At 41.7% G+C, this 21324-nt stretch overlaps 1 protein-coding gene across 1 annotated transcript in view; it reads right to left on the reverse strand.

Annotated features, from left to right (window-relative positions):
• Nucleotides 1-986: 986 nt before the first annotated feature.
• The window catches only part of SORCS3 (sortilin related VPS10 domain containing receptor 3), a 632329-nt gene continuing 611991 nt past the window's right edge, over nucleotides 987-21324 (reverse strand). Inside the window, exons 22-27 of the mRNA XM_070363359.1 lie at nucleotides 20680-20792; nucleotides 16168-16299; nucleotides 14342-14441; nucleotides 13286-13391; nucleotides 3700-3860; nucleotides 987-2916 (exon numbers count right to left, since the gene is read on the reverse strand). Coding sequence (XP_070219460.1) covers nucleotides 2852-2916; nucleotides 3700-3860; nucleotides 13286-13391; nucleotides 14342-14441; nucleotides 16168-16299; nucleotides 20680-20792 — 677 coding nt within the window. The 3' untranslated portion in view covers nucleotides 987-2851. The remainder of the gene's footprint in view (nucleotides 2917-3699; nucleotides 3861-13285; nucleotides 13392-14341; nucleotides 14442-16167; nucleotides 16300-20679; nucleotides 20793-21324) is intronic.

Here is a 21324-nt window from a genome sequence, read left to right on the forward strand (position 1 = left end):
ATCCGCCGATGGATATTTAGGTTGCTTCCATGTCCTGGCTGTTATAAACACTGCTGCAGTGAACACGGATGCCTGTGTTCTGTGGTGACCTAGATGGGTGGGCGGGAGGGCCAAGAGGGAGGGGATAGATATGGATATAGACATACATAGCTAATTTATTCTGTTGTACAACATTGTAAAGCAACTATATTCCGATTTTTTAAAAAATTAAAAAATTAAAAGGATATATATCTTATTGGTTTCCTCTCCTCTTTTCATTACTCTTGCTGAAATCTTTCAGACCTGAGGTGGAGTCCCACCTCTACTACTTACTGGGAGCTTGTGTCAGACTCAAAGGCCTTGGGATTATAAGACTTCTGCTCAAAAGTCCTGGCCACAAATATTTGGGATAGGAAACTTGGATCCTGATTCAAATGGGCCATCTAATGAAAGCTCCCCATGGGGTCACAGAAAATGAATAGGTAGACTAAATTGAACTATTGTTCTCAATTCTTCTTACCCTCCCTAGATTGGAATTACATATCCACATCTTTTGTCATGTAATTCAGTAATGCCTTGCACCAGTGTCTATTTCTTTAGCCCCTTAATATTGAACATGGCCGTATGGTTTTAATTAATGGAAGGTCAGTGACAGTAATAGAGGGGCCATTTTGAGCCAAGGCCTTAGAGGATAGCGTCTGCTGCTGGTCTCACTTGGAATTCTGTGATCTACCGTGAAAATAACATCCTGGGGGGCTGCTGGTCTCAGAATGATAAGCAGACTTGAACCAACTGAAGGGTGCATTCAGGAGAGCCTGGTCAACCCCAAGTGACCTCAGCCAAATCACAGCCAACCTGAAGACTCACAAGCAAAACATCAATATCTGTTCTTATATACTTGTCAGATTCTTTTACCCATGGAGAATTATTGCAGCAATAGTTGAATGATACAATAGATAAAGACAACGGCCCAAAGAGAGAACTCTCAGCCAGGTATATAGCTTTGATGTACAAAAATACATTTATTTTCAACAATTTCAAAACCACTGTCTTTTTTTTTTTACAGTAGAAATATTCAAATGGAACAATAAAACCAAGAACAGTATATGTACATATACTGTATATATAGATATGACTCATGCATTTGTATTCCAGTGTTTAGTACAAGTATTGCAATTGTCTGCCCCATTTAACCCTTGAAATGAAAAAGCAGGATCTTTAGAAATAGTCCTAATTCTATGCTGTAGCCAGTCCAGTTTCTCAAGGTCACATTCTCTCAATGTCTCACAGAGAAGGATGTGAACAATATCCCACAAAAATGGACAGGTACAAAATTTAGCCTCTCCTCCCATATATATATATACAGTATACCTTTTCTTTAAAACAAGTGTGCTCAGGCTGAGTCCAAAGTAAAACAATGCTACAGCATGGCTTCAAGCAACCCTCCTAAAAGGAATTGACCTGTGGAATGTGTGAAGGGCTGGGGTGCGGGAGAACACTGGCTTTGAAAGTTACTCACCCCAGATGCAAGAACTATCTTAAGAGAACTGAAGGCAGACATCTGACTGTGAGGAAGTTGTGTACATCTGACAAGCAAGTAGCACAGCTTTGCTAAATCAACTTGACGAAGATCATTAAAGGCTAGACCCCTACTTAGCCTGCAGGGTTTGCATGGTCACATGATTGCATGAGTGCCGGCTCCCTTCCCACCTCTAACTTCTCCCAGGCTGAGGCCCTCACTGGACTTAACCTAGTGCCCAAGGGTCTTTTCTGAGTTACGAATAGCCAGAGAATTCCCTGTAAGCATTATACAATTCCATGGAATCCAACCAGAAAGCAGGATGCCATTTTTTTTTTTTTTTAAGATCCATTGCCTGGCTTCTTTAGAGAAAACCTCAGACTGTTAACTATCCTCAACCTCATTCTTCTGGAGGGGAAGCCTTGTTTGCCCATCTGGGTTTCAGTTTGAAGTCTCTAGTGGACTTCATCTTGCAACTTCTCCCACATCACGGATGGGACCAAAAACTCACACATTCTATGATGTCACTGTTGTCCTCCCTTTACCAGTTGTTTGTTTCAAAGAAGTACTCCCCCTCCCCACTTTATACACATAAATAGAAACCAGTGATGGCAGGGACACAGAGATGCAAGAGTTAAGTGCGACAGACAACTGGGGAGCATCCAGAACCCAACACATCAAGCAGGCCTGGGGTTGGTCAGCTCCAAAGCTGAGTGCATAAGCCAACAGACGCATCTTTCTTTTTTCAGTTTTCTTTTTTACTAAACATTAAATTATTTCTTAGGAAATAAAAAGCTATTTACATTGTAATTATATACAATAAGCCATCTGCAGCCTTGCAATGGACATGCATGAGGCAGGGTCTCTTCTGACAGGTGTGTACTTTCTACAGCCACCCTCACTCCCCACCAACCTACCTTCTGCAGATCTAGCTGGGAAATGGTTTCTGTTTTAGGTGGGTGTGCTGGGAGGGAGGAGCTGGGTACTGGTGGTTTGGTGTGGTACGGGTCAGGGAGAGGATGGGAGGTTAGTGGAAAACCAACCCAACTTAAAAAATAAAAAGACAGATCACAGGGGAAACAGGATTTCTTGCACTATAAATGGCAGAATGAAGTAAGAAAGCCATGGGAAGACGCATCCTTTGCCCTTAGCACAAAAACAGCCATTTATTCTTCGTGGCTCATAATCAGCTAAGTATGCTTTGCCTCCCAAAGCTAAGCATCTGTCTGCTATTCATGGGGCCCTTGGTAAACAATAAGTAAAAAAGACACTTTCATTTTTCCATAATAAGAGTAATAGGAATCATCAAAAATAAAAAGTCAGAAAGGCGATTGCCCACGCGGCTTGTTGGTGTTAAACACTAGTGCAGTTGGGGATCTCCTTTGTGCTTTCGCTGTTTGCAATGGTGGCAATGCCTCCTGCAGGGGAGAGAAGACACAGGAAGGTGAGATGTGCATGTCACAGGAGGATGGATCTTTGCTTTATTTACTGCTAAATACCAAGCCACCTTGTTGTGTGTTTATCAAACAGGGCAGCTGGGTGGTCTATCCTATCAATTCACTGCCTTATCAAATCTGTGTTTAATGTTTGCCCTCTCCCACGCCAGCACACAAGGAAGCATCAATACCTTGCCATCTTATACTCTTGTAATCGCAATAGTACTAGCCAATAGGAATCGAACACTTATTATGTGGCAGGCACTGTGCTAATGACATATGCCACTTTATGATCACAACAGTCTTACAAGGCAGGTAATGTTATTCCCATTTCACAGATGAGGAATATGAGGCACAGAGAGACCACAGAACTAGCAGACTGACAGAGCAAGAAAATGAATCCAGGGCTCTCTGATGGCAGAATCCCTATTTGTGTGATTATTAGGATGCATAATGTTTTTGCCTTAAAGGAAAAAAAAAAAAAGTCCAATAGTAATGGATAGTTGGTCTCAGCCCTCTCCCACTCAGACTCCAGCACTTTGGATCTTGATCGACTTTTAAGAGAAAAAGTTCTGCCAATTTCATGTGGTCAGAGGAGGCAGACACTTTAAAACCTGGTTATGTCAGGTTTTATGTCGCTGAGGCAACTGCTGGTTTTCCCCACCCTCCAGACTAGCTCTACCTGAAGGACAGGCCACGTGGGCTGGCTGACTCAGTGTCTGGAAGATAGAGGAATCAGGAGCTTGGGGATTCCAGCACACGTACCTATGACCCGGGTGTCCAGCTCTTTGTCCAGCAGCTCCTCGGGCTCGGTGAAGTCACTGAGTGTGATTTTGGGGGCGTTTTCACTTTGGCTCACTGACCCAATCATCTCCTGCTCCTTGTCATGTTGGACTTGAGCATAGATGTTAATCCAGGGTATTTTCCTACATGGGACAGGAGCAAAATCAGATTATAATCACAGAGTGTGCCACACTGAGGCAACTGGAAATCCTGGGTGATAATGGGGAGGAGGAAGCTATAGGATCAAAGTCAGGGAAAGGGGCTGGCCACCCAGATACTGTCTTCATGAGGTCAAAGAACATAAGGAGGGACCCAGATGCCCAGGGGAGTTGTAAACCACAGAACTCCCCAAGGAATTCACCTTTTTCTGGGGCAAAACCAGCAAGTGTAAAGAGAAGGGCAATACTATTGACCAGCTGTGCATTCAGTTCAGTTCAGTCGCTCAGTCGTGTCCAACTCTTTGTGACCCCATGAATCGCAGCACACCAGTAAAACCCTTAAAATATTTACCAGTTATTACATTTATAAAGGAGCTGAACTTTGAGACTATGAGGTGGCATCACAGTGAAAAGACAGCTTTTTCCAAGTTTACATCAGTTTAATTAACTCACATTGGTTTCCTTTATAAATAGGAGAGGAGATAAAAGACTTATAGCCACTGCTACTATTTTCAGAACACCATCCATGGACCAAGTATCATAAATACTTCCATAGTCAGTTTCCTCATCTGTTCAACAGGAATAACAATAGCTTTCTCTTAGGATTGTGGAGAGGATTAAGGCAAGGATTGCTGTTCTCTGTTCAGTCACTAAGTCATGTCCAACTCTTTGCAACCCTATGGGCTGCAGTACTCCAGGGTTCCCTGTCCTTCACTATCTCCCAGAGTTCACTCAAAGTCATGTCCATTGAGTCAGTGATGCTATCTAAGGTAAGGGTTAAGAGAAGTAACTTCCTTCAAAGACACCATAGTAGTGGGTTTGTAAACAAGGCAGACAGACTCGAGGTTGAAGAAGCAGGCAGGTTAAGACTGAAATCTTATAGGAATACTTATCTCCTGACTCATCTCTGTTATTTCCTGACCCACTGTGCACCAGCTTCTGTAGCCTCCTTTGATTTCTTTTAATCCCACACTCCTTAAACTTCAATGTGCTTATGCCTCACCAGGTTCCTATTAAAATGCATTTGTTTCTCTAGAGGTCTGAACAGGATGGGTTGAAATTCTACATTTCTACCTAGTTCCCAGCTGGTGCTGATCCCGCTAGTCTGAAACCCAATCTTTGAGTTTCAAGATTCTAATACATCAGGCTCGTCCCCACCTTGGGGACCTTGAATAAACTGTTCCCTCTGTAACACACCTTCTATTCTTTTTGTGATAGTGTCTTTCTTGCCCTTCAGAATTTGGCTTATAGGCCACTCTGAGAGGCTTCTCCTGACCACCCAAACTCGCCCACCATAAATGTGTAATAACAGGATGGTGTCTGTGAAAGAAATGAATAGGGTGTTGGTTTAAGGTGATGGAATAGGCCATGTATGTGGACTTGCTTTCTGTCTTTCTCTCCCACTAAAGCCCCATCTCTGCAAGGTCAACATTTTCCATTTTCAATGCTATACACTTAACATAGTGCTTGGTATGTGGTTTATATTCAGTAAGTATTTGTTGAATAAACAGATAAATGACCTCAAAGCTAATGCTCTATTTTCATTTATTATGCCCTCAAACAAAAAGACCACACTTCTATCTTAGAATTTTACAGGTAGAAGGGTCCTGTCTTACCTCATTAAATGGTGGGGAAATTGGTCTGAAGTTCAGACATTTCATGAAGTTAATTACTGGCATAGATGTTATTAAAACTCAAGACATATGACACCCATCCCAATACAGAACATTCTGTGAAAGTGTGAAGCAGAATCACTCTGCTGCCCTAGTGCCAACCAGCTGTATTTTTAAGCATCTACATTCCCTTCCCTGCTTCAACCCCACAACCAGGTAGAATGTGGGCATTTAATGAGGTCTCCCGTAGCTAATTTGGAAAGCCCTCAAAATATGTTTGAAACATGGACAGTTTCTACCTTCCATTGACATCCAATTTTCATGTTTTTAATGGCTGCTTTCCATACATTAAGGGAGGTGTCCCTTGACTCCTACTGGTCTAAACTAGCTTAATATAATTTACAAGAACCTTAAATGAATAGATTATGTGTGAGGCAGCAGGCCACAGGCTCTCTAAATGTGAGTAATTAAAATTTCATGCTAGCCCTTACTTTCTTCTTATCTAAATAGAAAGGCAGCCTAATGATTTAGATTTCTTCTAATCATAAAAGTACATATTACTCATGAATGTTGGGATCAACTGTAATATTTATTAGGTGCTGGGGCAGTCAAACCACTCCTGATCACACAAGTCTGGGTACTTCAGAGCTTCAGCCAGAGATCACTGTCTCCCCCTTCCTGCTTTTTTAATGATTGATACCTGTAAGAATTTGGATATACTTGCCCTTATAAAGATTGTTCACCTTATTTGCATCTCTGAAAACACACTTTTTTCAGTATTTTTAATAGATAGTTGGAAGAGAATGAATTTTATGTCACAATTTGGCAGCATTTAAATTTTTTTTTCAAATTGCTCTTCATTTTTTAACACATCTACCTGTAAGACTTTTGAGACTATGCTGCTGCTGCTGCTAAGTTGCTTCAGTCGTGTCCGACTCTGTGCGATCCCATAGACGGCAGCCCACCAGGCTCCCCCATCCCTGGGATTCTCCAGGCAAGAACACTGGAGTGAGTTGCCATTTCCTTCTCCAGTGCATGAAAGTGAAAAGTGAAAGTGAAGTCCCTCAGTCGTGTCCAACTCTTAGCGACCCCATGGACTGCAGCCCACCAGGCTCCTCCGTCCATGGGATTCTCCAGGCAAGAGTACTGGAGTGGGACTATAAGTCAAGACTAAACCCCACTTTGCAGAAAAGAAAGGTGAGAAATGAAGTTTAGAGGCACGCCCTGAGCTATACATTCATATAAGTTTTAATAAGAGGATCTTAATAAGACGAGTAAGATGGATCAATCCAAATCATCTATATTAATTTCAGCTTTTATTTGTTTGTTCCAACTATTATTAAATGTTAGAAGTTTGTCAGAAGAATTTAGAAGAAGCAGAGTAGGCGTCACACTATCATGAAAGCCTTACTGGAAAAAAAAAGACTAGAAAATACAACAACTCAAAAGTTTTCTTGGACAATAAGAAAAAAACAAATCTACAGTCTAGAAAGAAGGTGTTATTAGGCAGAATTTTCAGAAAATAAAAGCCATCACAAAATGATTTTTTATTATATTGCCTAAGATACCACAAAATAGCAGTCACTATCAAAGAATAAGATCAAATATAGTCCCTTAACAGAGGAAGGAGGAAAGAGTTACTTTGATCTCCAAGATTCCTTTAAACAATTCGATTCCCCTTCTATTAAGTGACCACTTGGGATGCTGAGATTGTAGACAATGCCTGGCACAGAGCAGGCACTCAATAAATGTTTGCTGAATGAATTATTGGCTTAATGAATTAATGTTGGAGATGGCAGAGAGAAAGTTTGGGGTCTGAAAACAGAGCCTGGTGAGTGATCTAGAAACAGAAAGAGAATGACACTTCCCCTAGCCTATGCTGTCCAAGTGTTTGCTAGTCAGCTATAGCTATTTAACATTAAATTAATAAAAGTTAAATAAAACTGAAAATTCAGTTTTTTCACCATACCGGTGGCTACTGTATTGGGCAGTAGAGATCATGAAGAATTTTCATCATTGCAGAATGTTCTATTGGACAGAAATGAAAGAAGCAAAGGAGACTCTGGGAACCATGGATAAGAACCTGACCTTTACTTGCCGGCAGGCCAGGTACCCTCCATATAGCCATCATTGGAGTTCCAGGTAGGTAGTGAGAGGGAAAGGAGAACAAAGATATAAAGGGAGATCCAACAGGACCTCAGCCAACAGGCTTGGGCACTGGAAGAAAAGCTTCCAGAAAAAGTGACTAGAAAAGAAAAGTTAACTGATTCAAATTGTTTATCCATTTTAACTAGTATTTGTTTTCTGTATCCTAATTCAGTGTCAGGGACATAGAAAGGGTTGAATGGTATTTAAGAAAGGGTTGGCTGGTATTTAATTATTCTACAGAGGTAGAATAATTCAGAAATGCCATTACCTGGCATAGATTCAAGTATTAAAGTCTACACATTAAGAGAGAGCTACATGAATAAGTTGACTGTCTGGTGGCTCAGATGGTAAAGTGTCTGCTTATAATGCAGGAGACCCGGGTTCAATCCGTGGGTTGGGAAGATCCTCTGGAAAAGGAAATGGCACCCCACTCCAGTACTCTTGCCTGGAAAATCCCATGGATGGAGGAGCCTGGTGGGCTACAGTCCATGGGGTCACAAAGAGTTGGACGTGACTGAGCGACTTCACTTCACTCACAAGAAAAGAAAAAGTTTTTTTAAGTCACAGGATACCTCTGGCCTTGATTTAGAGACACCTGACACAAACACCTCTTTGCAGGACTTCTACTGGCCCCTGTTCTAGCAAACGTGGAGTTCTAGGAGCCAGAAGGTGATAAATTTGGTTTAGCCGATCTTCAAGCCTCCGCAACCACCAGGCATCCCCAAAACCAAATCCTTGAATGAATGAAAATGTGCTTTGTATGTAACTGAAGTATCTCCATAAATGGGTATCGCTCTGACCAGGCCATTTCTATTAATATACTGAATCTTTGTTAATTGGATATGAAGGATTTTCCCTTCTTCAAAGGGAACACAGTGGTGGGTTGACACATCATGATCCAAAAAGACAGGGACTCAAGCATTAGTCTACATACTGAGAAGGACAGTAAACCCCACTTTGCCCTTCTAGTGGAGAGTGTTGAAGGATCCCTCTGTCTGCCCAGTGCTTAGATGTACACTGAGTAAAACTTTTTTTTTTTTTTTTTTAACCTGAGAAATCCACTAGCAGGGAGCTGACAGGGGCTGGGGGAAGGGAAGGTACAGTGAAGCATGTTTACCACTGATCTCTTCCAAAATCTAAAAGCATTACCTTTGGAGTTTAGAAAAATCCCAAAGCTATACTTTCAAAATTCATCTGACAATAAATAATAATACTTTTACTTTACACAGACTTCCTGTGAAGCATCTTTCTATGCCACTGATACATATGAGCCTACTATGTGCCAGTTTGTGACACAGGAGGCACCTTCCAGAGGCATGCTGTTATTCAAAATAGCTTAGCTTTCATGATTTTTTTTTATTATGTACTGGATATAGATATTTTTGCCTTGAAAACATGTAGCAAACCTATAAAGTATTATCGCTTTTCCATGTTACACATGAGGAAATGAAGGCTTAGTTAGAGGCAGATTCAACTGCCTAAGGCTGCAAGCACTAATGTTAAAACAGTCTGTCTGACTTTTGAGTTCACATTCTTAACCAGTATATGCTTTGTAGATGCATTACATTATGTAAATAATGGTACAGAATTATTGATTTCAATTTCATGTTTTTAATGAGTATCCTATTATATCACCCCTCCTCTGGTCTTCAAAAATGAAATTTGAATACATGTGGGGTTTGGTTTTTCTGATCTATTTACCTTTAGAAACAGGAAAAATAGGGAGGAGGATTTTAAAAGGTATACTTCTGCATGCAAATTTATATGGCAGAAAGTGAAGAGGAACTCAAAAGCCTCTTGATGAAAGTGAAAGAGGGGAGTGAAAAAGTTGGCTTAAAGCTCAACATTCAGAAAATGAAGATTACAGCATCTGGTCCCACCACTTCATGGGAAATAGATGGGGCAACAGTGGAAACAGTGTCAGACTTTATTTTCCTGGGCTCCAAAATCACTGCAGATGGTGACTGCAGCCATGAAATTAAAAGACGCTTACTCCTTGGAAGGAAAGTTATGACCAACCTAGATAGCATATTCAAAAGCAGAGACATTACTTTGCCAACAAAGGTCCGTCTAGTCAAGGCTATGGTTTTTCCTGTGGTCATGTATGGATGTGAGAGTTGGACTGTGAAGAAGGCTGAGCACCAGAGAATTGATGCTTTTGAACTGCGGTGTTGGAGAAGACTCTTAAGAGTCCCTTGGACTGCAAGGAGATCCAGCCAGTCCATTCTGAAGGAGACCAGCCCTGGGATTTCTTTGGAAGGAATAATGCTAAAGCTGAAACTCCAATACTTTGGCTACCTCATGCAAAGAGTTGACTCATTGGAAAAAACTCTGATGCTGGGAGGGATTGCAGGCAGGAGGAGAAGGGGATGACAGAGGATGAGATGGCTGGATGGCATCACTGACTCAATGGATGTGAGTCTGAGTGAACTCCGGGAGTTGATGATGGACAGGGAGGCCTGGCATACTGCGATTCATGGGGTCGCAAAGAGTTGGACACGACTGAGCGACTGATCTGATCTGACTGGATAATAACCACTATACAAGTAAGTATGTGTATGTGTGTAACCAGATTTCAGCTATATTTTCTCTATTTAACATGTGAAGTGGGGTAGTGGTAAAGAATCCACCTGCCAATGCAGGAGATGCAAGAAACATGGGTTCAATCCCTGGACTAGGAAGATGCCCTGGAGTATGGACAGAGGTTCATGACATTGTACAGAAGACAGGGAGCAAGACCATCCCCCAGAAAAAAGAAATGCAAAAAAGCAAAATGGATGTCTGAGGATGCCTTATAAATAGCTGTGAAAAGAAGAGAAGTGAAAAGCAAAGGAGAAAAGGAAAGATATACACATTGAATGCAGAGTTCCAAAGAATAGCAAGGAGAGATAAGAAAGCCTTCCTCAGTGATCAGTGCAAACAAACAGAAGAAAACAATAGAATGGGAAAAACTAGAGATCTCTTCAAGAAAATGAGAGATACCAAGGGAACATTTCATGCAAAGATGGGCTCGATAAAGAACAGAAATGGTATGGACCTAACAGAAGCAGAAGATATTAAGAAGAAGTGGCGAGAATACACAGAAGAACTGTACAAAAAAGATCTTCACGACCCAGATAATCACCATGGTGATCACTGACCTAGAGCCAGACATCCTGGAATGTGAAGGCAAGTGGGCCTTAGAAAGCATCACTATGAACAAAGCTAGTGGAGATGATGTAATTCCAGTAGAGCTATTTCAAATCCTAAAAGATGATGCTTTACAGTGCTGCACTCAAGATGCCAGCAAATTTGGAAAACTCAGCAGTGGCCATAGGACTGGAAAAGGTCAATTTTTATTCCAATCCCTAAGAAAGACAATGCCAAAGAATGTTCAAACTACCCCACAATTGCACTCATCTCACATGCTAGTAAAGTAATGCTCAAAATTCTCCATGCCACGCTTCAACAATACATGAACTGTGAACTTCCAGATGTTCAAGCTGGATTTAGAAAAGGCAGAGGAACAAGAAATCAAATTGCCAACATCTGTTGGATCATCAAAAAAGCAAGAGAGTTCCAGAAAAACATCTATATCTGCTTTATTGACTATATCAAAGCCTTGACTGTGTGGATCACAATAAACTGTGGAGAATTCTGAAAGAGATGGGGATACCAGACCACCTGACCTGCCTCTTGAGAAATCTGTATGCAGGTCAGGAAGCAACAGTTAGAACTGGACATGGAACAACAGACTGGTTCCAAATAGGAAAAGGAGTACATCAAGGCTGTATATTGTCACCCTGCTTATTTAACTTATATGCAAAGTACATCATGAGAAACACTGGGCTGGAGGAAACACAAGCTGGAATCAAGATTGCCAGGAGAAATATCAATAACCTCAGATACGCAGATGACACAACCCTTATGGCAGAAAGTGAAGAAGAACTAAAGAGCCTCTTGATGAAAGTGAAAGTGGAGAGTGAAAAAGTTGGCTTAAAGCTCAACATTCAGAAGACTAAGATCATGGCATCCAGTCCCATCACTTCATGGCAAATAGATGGGGAAACAGTGGAAACAGTGTCAGACTTTATTTTTGGGGGCTCCAAAATCACTGCAGATGGTGACTGCAGCCATGAAATTAAAAGATGTTTGCTCCTTGGAAGAAAAATTATGACCAACCTAGACAGCATATTAAAAGGCAGAGATATTACTTTACCAACAAAAGTCCATCTAGTCAAGGCTGTAGTTCGTCCAGTGGTCATGTATGGATGTGAGAGTTGGACTATAAAGAAAGCTGAGCGCTGAAGAATTGATGCTTTTGAACTGTGGTGTTTAAAGACTCTTGAGAGTCCCTTGGACTGCAAGGAGATCCAATCAGTCCATCCTAAACGAAATCAGTCCTGAATATTCATTGGAAGGACTAATGTTGAAGCTGAAATTCCAATACATTGGCCACCTGATGCAAAGAGCTGACTCATTTGAAAAGATCCTGATGCTGGGAAAGATTGAGGGTGGGAGGAGAAGGACACGACAGAGGATGAGATGGTTGGATGGCATCACCGACTCAATGGACATGAGTTTGAGTGAGCTCCGGGAGTTGGTGATGGACAGGGAGGCCTGTCCTGCTGCAGTCCATGGGGTCGCAAAGAGTTGGACACGACTGAGCAACTGAACTGAACTGAACTGAGAAAATACAACCCACTCCAATATTCTTGCCTGGAAAATTCCATGGATAGAGGAGCCTGGCAGGTTACAGTCCTTGGGGTAGAAAAGAGTCCGATACCTCTGAGCACACACACACGCGTTTCTCTACTTAGTCACCTTAAATGAGTGGTAAGCTGTAGAAAAAGATCTCCTAAATATTTGAGACCCTACTGTAGAAACTTAAATGAGGTCTGCTGCTGCTGCTGCTGCTGCTGCTAAGTCACTTCAGTTGTGTCCGATTCTGTGCGACCCCATAGATGGCAGTCCACCAGGTTCCGCCGTCCCTGGGATTCTCCAGGCCAGAATGCTGGAGTGGGTTGCCATTTCCTTCTCCAATGCATGAAAGTGAAAAGTGAAAGTGAAGTCGTTCAGTTGTCTCCAACTCTTTGTGACCCCATGGACTGCAGCCTACCAGGCTCCTCCATCCGTGGGATTTTCCAGGCAAGAGTACTGGAGTGGGTTGCCATTGCCTTCTCTGAAATGACGTCTGAAACTTTCTTCAAGAAAATAAACTGGCTTCATAGGCTGCCCCTCATTTTCCTAGTGTTGTGTTAGTCACTCAGTCATGTCCAACGCTTTGTGATCCCATGGACGATGACTGCAAGGCTCCTCTGTCCATGGAATTCTCCAGGCAGAAGTACTGAAGTGGGTTGCCATTCCCTTCTCCAAGGGATCTTTCTGACCCAGGGATCAAATCCAGGTCTCCCCCATTGCAGGCGGATTCTTTACCATCTAAGCCACTTCATTTTCCCAGTTCAACATAATTATAAACTGGAGAGATTCATATTAAGTCCATTTACTCTCTGACCCTAAAACATTTCCTGTTCTTTCCCAATGCCAAGTACAGCTTCAGGGAAAGTTAATATCACATATGTGGGATGAGTTTAGCAATGTAAGTTACAGGAAGAATCAACCCCCAGGAACCTAGCCCCATGCATAAAATTGAGTGATGGCAGCACATACCTTTTAAACTTGTAGATCAAAAACACAGCCAGGCCGACAAACACTACTGACAAGAGCATAAGCATGGCTGAGCTGCTGTGCCCAGCGCCAGAGTCCACCAGCGGAGCTAGGAGGAAAGAACAGACTTGCTCATTCGGAAGCTACTAGCTGGGGGAGTATCCATTGGAGAATGAGGCCAGAGGGTCTCCAACCTTATATACAGCCTCCGATTGCCTTGCATGCTATCTTGGCAGAGGAAGCTTGGCTTCAATGATGATGGTACCCTGATCACAGCTTCTTAGGGAAAGTAAACTCCTCGCTCTGCCTGGGGAAACCTGCTGTTCCTGCTATAAATTGTACTCAGCTAAGGGGAGCAGGAATAGGGTATGAATGCTCCTTTTCTTAGACACCTGAGTGCTTGTCAATATGATTATAGGTGATAGAGTGTTTCTGTTTCTTCCTCTAGTCGATTCTGGTAAAACATGGCTGGATGGGCACATGTGGAACCTCTACATCTGAAAAGCTTTCATTAATTAGAAACAGTTAGCAAATAGGCTTTTCCAGAGAGCCAAAGGTGGGTGTTCAATGGGACATGCCTTTTTAGAATTTCTTTCATAAATCAACCACCCAGAGCTAGTCCCTCTTTTCACTTTAGATTTAAACATAATAGATTTAAACATTATAAATTGAAGGGAGTTTTAAAGTTATTTGATCTGGTCTCCCAATCAAGATTCATTGAATCAGATAACTGTAGAAATTAAGGGAGATTGAGAACTACGTTATAGATAAGAAACTGTTATACATAAGAAACATAATAAAGTCAAGGCCCAAAGAAATTGTAGGTTTTCCTGAAGATCATCCAGGAATTCAATAGCAAAGCCACTTCTAAAGATGTCTTCTTGCCATCCTAACAGGAGGGCTCAAGAAAGATGTAATTAATCTTTCTTTGCCATCACTACACAAAGCCATTTATGAGCATTTATTGGAAAGCGTTTGGTAACCATCTCCTCTGTTTTATCTCCAGGATATCAGATCACCATACCCATCTCCCCACCCCATATGCCTTCAGGCACTTACCTAAGGTCAGCTGTGTGACATACACAATGACTTGAACCCCTGGCTTCAGCTCAAACTGGACCAAGTTTTGGTTTAGAGCATTAAATAGAGTCTCTACAATCTGGAGGAAAAAAGAGAGAGAGAGAGAAGCTGCATGGGAAGTAATGTCATGTGATGGTGCCCCCTCATGGAGAAAGAAACCCGGGTCAACAGGCGAAAAATAACCTATTCAGTGAGAGGACAGGATATTGGAACATTTTTATCCATTTGGTTCTCCCAGCCCCTAGAGCCCTGTGAAGCCAAGGACAAGTTGGTATTATTTGCTATTATTGGAGAATGAGACAGAGGTGTGTCCACAGTCACCTAGGGAATTTGAGTTGACAACGGACATAAATGTTTCATTCAACTCCCAGTTCAGTGTCTTTTCATCCAAGCCTGTATAACTTTCCATAGAGAGACGTGTTATGGATCCCAGTGAAAGAAAGTCAACCACCATTAGTTCTTTAATGTGAACAAGCAACACACACAGGATAGAGGCCCCTGCCAGGATTAAAGCAGGCATGTACACCACAGCCCACTCCTCTGCTGTTTCTCTGTTAGAGACAATGGGAGGCAAACATCAAAGCAGAAGCTGCCTCCTTTTTATGGGATAATTTTTCCTCTTTACTTTTCCCCAGCAAGTCTCAGAACACATAACATCGATTTAATCACTGTGTAATTCCCACATGAAAGCTGAGGCAGACTGAGGCTGTTGTCCCTAACTCTTATCTCGCTGTACGTGCCTTAATATCACAGCTGCTATTCATCACCGTAATTACCTATTTATCTAAATGGATGGATATTGTAGCTTCCAAATATAGTTCACACATGCCACTTGCTATTTCAGAATAAAGAGGTCTTGTAAAAGTGATGTATGCATTGAGAAGCTGAATTTATATCTGGCCGATTTCAATATGCAGCCCTGTAATGCAAGGATCCACTTCATTTCCAGAGAAACTGACCATGATGGCATCTGTGCAGCCCTTGGTGGACTGTGCCCAACGTGGGATGGGGTGGCAGCTAGGTGAGTGGCAGAGGGACTTGGAAGACATCTGTACATTGATTAATTCAAAAGGGAATTTGATTCCTGCTGGCTTTTAGCAGCTCCTTTCTCACTTATTTCTAACTCATCACAGGAAGGCATGGGAAGGTAAAGCAAAGCCCATTCAAGTAAGACCCCAGCAAGAGCAGGGAGTGAGAGAGCGAGACATGGGACCACTGCCACCTTCATTCTAGGCAGGTATGCAGATCATAAGAGCTATATGCCATTTGATAAAGGCAGTAAATCACGATCCCTTTGGGGAACGCTGCTTCCTTAGTCAAAGCAAGATGAGGGAATCCATCTCTCTCCAAAGACACACATTTAAAAGCAGTTCATTTTCTTCCTAGAAGCAGAACTTCTGTTGACCAGGCTCTTTCAAGACAGGAAGCACATTTTTGAGAAATAGACAGGGAAACTCAAATCCTTCTCTTCATCCCCCACAACCCCCCCGCCTCCCACTCCATCTCTTTTTGCCAGGACAACTCATTAGCTGGGAGACATGAGCAAGTTGCAAGAATGGCAACTCTTGGAATGAATGATTTCAGGAGTGCTTTTCTTTCTTGTGTGGCTAAATGTGCCAGTGTTTGTGCATTTGTGTTTATTCTGGTTAAAGCTGATTGCTTCCAAAGCCCTGGTGCCAGACAATGAGTGACAGGTTGATGGACAAATAGGAAAGGGTTCAGTCTACCTTTTGGGCTAGAAATGCTTTGTGTTCCCTTAGAGGGTGGTGCAGAAGAGTGTCCTAGCCAAGGTTTCTTTCACTTACTTGTTCCAGGTCCCCTTCATTGCCTTTCCTCCTCTCTGTCAAGTTCTTGGGGGGAAGGATGAACAGCTCTGCAGAAGTGGGGAGGCCAGGGAACACGGCAACGAGGATCTGGTCTTCCGGGACACTGGTTACCTGCAAAGACGTTTTGACTGAAGAGTGGGTCCTGGAGGATCCAGCCTTCCCCAAGTCAATAACACGGATATTGACTATGCATAGTTAATACAGCATTTAAGGCACAGTTTCCAATATACATTCAGGCTTCCTTTTGCTTTCCCTAGAACTGCTAAGCAGAGAATTAGTTTCTCTACCTCCTCTGCTCTTACATACACCTTTCATGAAACTGAAATACTACTATGAATGATCTGCAAAGTATTGTTTGCTGGCAACATTGGCAAAATCTCCTCCCACATTTTCCATTTTTTCTACACTAAGAAGACTAAAGCTTCTGGCTAAAACATGAACAGACTGGCTGCAAATGAAGAATAAGAAGTTATAAACAAACACGGGAAAATGCAAATTAAAAAAAGAGCAAAGCAGTTCTTGTTTTCACTTACTAAAGCAGGATTTTTTATTAAGTTAAAATAGCTAATATTGGTGCAGCTTCAATTAAGAGGTTTCCTCAACTGTTGCTGGCAGCACTAAAAATTGATACATGTTGCCAATTTATTTTTCAAAAGGCTTACTGTAAAGTCATAAACATATTCAGACCCTTCATTCAGAAACTGTAACTTGGAGTGTTTGTCCTAAAGAAATAATCCAAAATATAGGAAAAGCCATTTGGAGAAAGAAACACTCATAACATTACTTATAATATCAAATAAATGGGAAAATATTAAATATTTTAAAAAGTTAAGTAAATAATGTTTATGCTACCATAAAGATGATAATTAGCACAGTGAGACAACATGGAAAAATGCTTAATGAGAGCTGTATTCTGATCTAGTTCTTTACATTTCCTTGGCTACAATTCTATAAAAATAAAAATGTATACACATGACAAATAAAACAAGACACTAAAAGTTGAGTTAAGATGCTGAAATTTTAAATGAATTTTTCTATTCCTGAGGGTTTAGTAAAAGGATTATACTGCTTTTCGATAAAAACTAAATGTAAGCTTCCATTTGAGGGTAAAATCCTCAGGAAAATAAAACTCTGAATTCTTCTCTGTAAAGGGTAGTCCTATTCTTTCCTATGTGTGTCCTGAAAGTCTTTTATCCAGAACTAATCTTTTGTCAATTCAGATATGATATCAGTTCCATTCAGTTCAGTCACTCAGTTGTGTCCGACTCTTTGCCACCCCATGAATCGCAGCACGCCAGGCCTCCCTGTCCATCACCAACTCCCGGAGTTCACTCAGACTCACGTCCATCAAGTCAGTGATGCCATGCAGCCATCTCATCCTCTGTTGTCCCCTTCTCCTCCTTCCCCCAATCCCTCCCAGTATCAGAGTCTTTTCCAATGAGTCAACTCTTTGCATGAGGTGGCCAAAGTACTGGAGTTTCAGCTTTAGCATCATTCCTTCCAAAGAAATCCCAGGGCTGATCTCCTTCAGAATGGACTGGCTGGATCTCCTTGCAGTCCAAGGGACTCTCAAGGGTCTTCTCCAACACCACAGTTCAAAAGCATCAATTCTTCGGTTCTCAGCCTTCTTCACAGTCCAACTCTCACATACAGTTTTTGACTTGGCAGAAATACCCATCTCCTAGAAGTCTCCCCTGACTATCTCACCTTCATTGACCTGTTCCATGTCAGCCTCTTGCTCCTAGCACTTCAGATTTCCACGAAAGGAATTTAGATCATGCCCACAGTAAGGTATGCCTATCTGCCACAGTCTTTTCTCTAATAGGTTCTTATTGTATGTCTGCCCATATTCGGAGGAGAGGGGATGGTCTCTATGGCTACCTCACTGTTCCAAATGATGCCTGACAGTGAGGAAAGAATAAATAAACACTGGACTGAATATAAGTGGAGGGGCTGTCTCCCATTAGCTCAGCTCCGATTTGTATTTGGAACTAGAGACTGGTGTTATTTCTCAGGGATGTGATGAAGAAAAGAGAGTGCCATCCTGCAGAGAACTAGTAAGTGGCAGTCAGAAGTCTGGAAAGCCCCCCCCAAAGTGGGGAGGCATCTCCAGAGAGCTCGACAAGGTTTTGCCAGATGCCTCAGTTCCCTGCTGGGAGGCAAGATGGATTTATTCTAACTAGGCAGGGAAAGTAATTTTCAGAGAACAGACTGAGGTCAGATAATCACCCAATGGAGAAAATGGGATAAGCCCAGGAGTGTCCTGGCAGGTGTGACCCCGTGTCCCAGGGAAGAATGGTCGCAGAGTGCATCACTCAGTTAGGGAATGTGGAAGGAACTAACTCCAATCATACAAATCCAGCACAATCCTAGATGTCTCATAGTCAAAGGCATACAAGATCAATTTCATTTTCATCCCTCTCTTTGAACAAGTTTTTGTAAACAGATATGAAGTATGGTTCTTATAGACAGCTCCTCACAGGAATGCTCTTATATTATTATCTTTTATCTATTTTTCCTCTCTGGCAGCTTCTTTTCCGTGTCCTTCCCTGGATCTTTCTCCTTTACCTTGGAGAGCATTAGCATCCATCTCGGCCCTGCCCCCTCTCCCTTTCAGGGTGGTTGGGGGGAGGGGGCAGACTTAAAGACCTCCATGGCCTCAGTTCCAGCCTCACTACCTCCTACAGAAACCTCACTTGATCTCCAATCATATCTTTAACTCTCTTGTTTATCTTTACCCAGTTGTTTCTCAGATACTCCAGACTCATATCAAAGACCAAATCATCATTGTTCCCCAAGTATGTTTCTCCTACACAGTTGCCATCTTGATCAATGGCAAGGAAAATCCTCTCCTTTCTACTCTTATAATCAGAAAGCTTCTCCTTCCCTCTCATTCACACTACATTTTATTAGTCACCAGTTCTATTTCTCAACAGGTTAAGTTAGCCTTTGGATCTTTCCTTTTCAGGATTTTATTATTACATCTGGTTTAGACAAGTGCCGTAGTCTTTTAACAGGTCATCTCCTGTGAAATCATCCCCTACCCTATTCACTTCCCACCTCTAGAGACCATCCTCTGTATTACCACAAGATTGGGTGTCTGAAATATAAAGCCACTGATCCCATCATGATAAAACCTGAGACTGCGAGCCATGTGGCAGAGCAGTTCTCCAGAGTTCCCTTACCCTACTGCTCTCCACCCAGGCACCACTTCCCAATAAAATCTCTTGCTTTGTTAGCAAAATAAATAAAGTATTTCTTTAACCTAAATAATAAAGAAAGAACACATTTCACACTTCTCAGAACCTACAGGAAGTATGTCAAAACCCCTTTTAGCTGCTCAGACCTTTCACAAAATGATCAATCCATCCCAGCATAACATCAGTCACACCTGCCCTTATAACTTATAGATTGGCTAAAATAAACTGTCATTTATCAAATATGCTGTACTTACCATAGGCCATGGCTTTGCACACGCCTTCATTGTACCTGAGAGACATCATCCTGTCTCTGTTAACTACCGTTTATCCTTTAAAACAGAGTTCAAGTATTCCCTCCAAAGACTATTCCACTAGTTCACAAGTATTTACTGAATCACAAATATGTGTCAAGCCTGAACTTTTCTAGATAGAGTGAATTGCACTTTTCTCCATGCTCCTTTGAAATGCTGGCCATGCCTCTCTCATAGAATTAGTTGCACATTAGACTTAAATTTGAATTGACCATGTTTTATCCATCATTATACTCTAGTGCCTAGGTCTGAGCAAATGGTTAACAAAACCATTTCAACTTGCTCTAAGGAAAATATGCTGTTGTCGTTCAGTTGCCAAGTCATGTCTGACTCTTTGTGACACCACAGACTGCAGAATGCCAGGCTTGGTGCTATCACCCTAGAGTCTGCTGGCATGCTCTAATTCCTAGCTTGTCACCTTCTGACTGCGACATATGGTCAATGGAAATCTTGAAGTCTGATTGTCTGGTTAAAAACAACAACAAAAGGGAGGGGATATATGTATACCTATGGCTGATTCATATTGAGGTTTGACAGAAAACAACAAAGGTCTGTAAAGCAATTATCCTTCAATTAAAAAACAAATAATTTTTTTAAAAAGCAGCAACAAAAACAACAAACAAACAAAAGCTCTCTAAACTTTGGTGGGCCAAACGAGTGAGTGACATTAGTATATACTTAAGCAGTGGTCCATCAATCATTTTATTAAAGGGCTCAATCTCCTGTCTTAGAAAAATGCAGGAGAAAGATGGTGCCAATTTCCCATCCTCAAACATGGATTAATTGTCTTTATCTCTCTCTTCTGAATCTCTCCATCTTTCTTTTCCATCCTTCATTTCCTCTACCCTTCTCTCTCTTTTTACAGAGCAATAATCTTTATTTAACTGTAGAATGGTGGTCTGAATCATGAAAATGCCTCTGGGACCACACCATCTGGTTCTTTATTCAAGAAGATTTAAGCAAAGATAAAGTCAACTTACTTTCACCAGAGCCCGCTTGATCACATTGGCAATATCTTGCCTCCACTCTGGAATGTCAGGATTGTGGTAATCCAGATTAGGAGAGAAAGATAAGAGCTGGGACTGGAAGTATTCTGCAAGGAGAGAGCATGTGTGAGTGAGGCTGAGAGAGGCTGCGATAAGGTGGGGAGACTCCACCATCTTTGTGCTTTAGGAAAAGGGCTTCCATGTGGCCTCATCTCTAATTCTGTCTTTTCAGCCTGTCTCTTGGCTTCTAAATGAAGTGGGATTTGGTGACTGGAAGTCACCTACTGGAAGTAGGTTTGTGCTCCTACCACTTTTTTTTTTTTAATCTTAAGAATTTCTTCTTGTAAATAAACATCCAAAATGCAAGATAATTGTGAAACTTGAGGAAAAGGAGACTTCTGCTGCTACAGGTAGTCATGTAGAGGCAACAATAAAGCATTAATAAATTGAGCTAGATTAGAATGGAGCTTTTTCTTGTTCCATCGATACTGCTGTATCTAGGCTGTGGGTAACATTTGGTTTCTTGATCTGATTGGTAGATACACAGGTCTGTCCACTTTGTGGTAATTCATGAAACTGAAACATTATCTGTGTACTTCTCTGTATTTTAATTTTTTAATTGAAGTATGGTTGATTTAC

The sequence above is a fragment of the Bos mutus genome, chromosome 26, assembly GCF_027580195.1.
Source record: "Bos mutus isolate GX-2022 chromosome 26, NWIPB_WYAK_1.1, whole genome shotgun sequence".
Lineage (NCBI taxonomy): Eukaryota > Metazoa > Chordata > Mammalia > Artiodactyla > Bovidae > Bos > Bos mutus.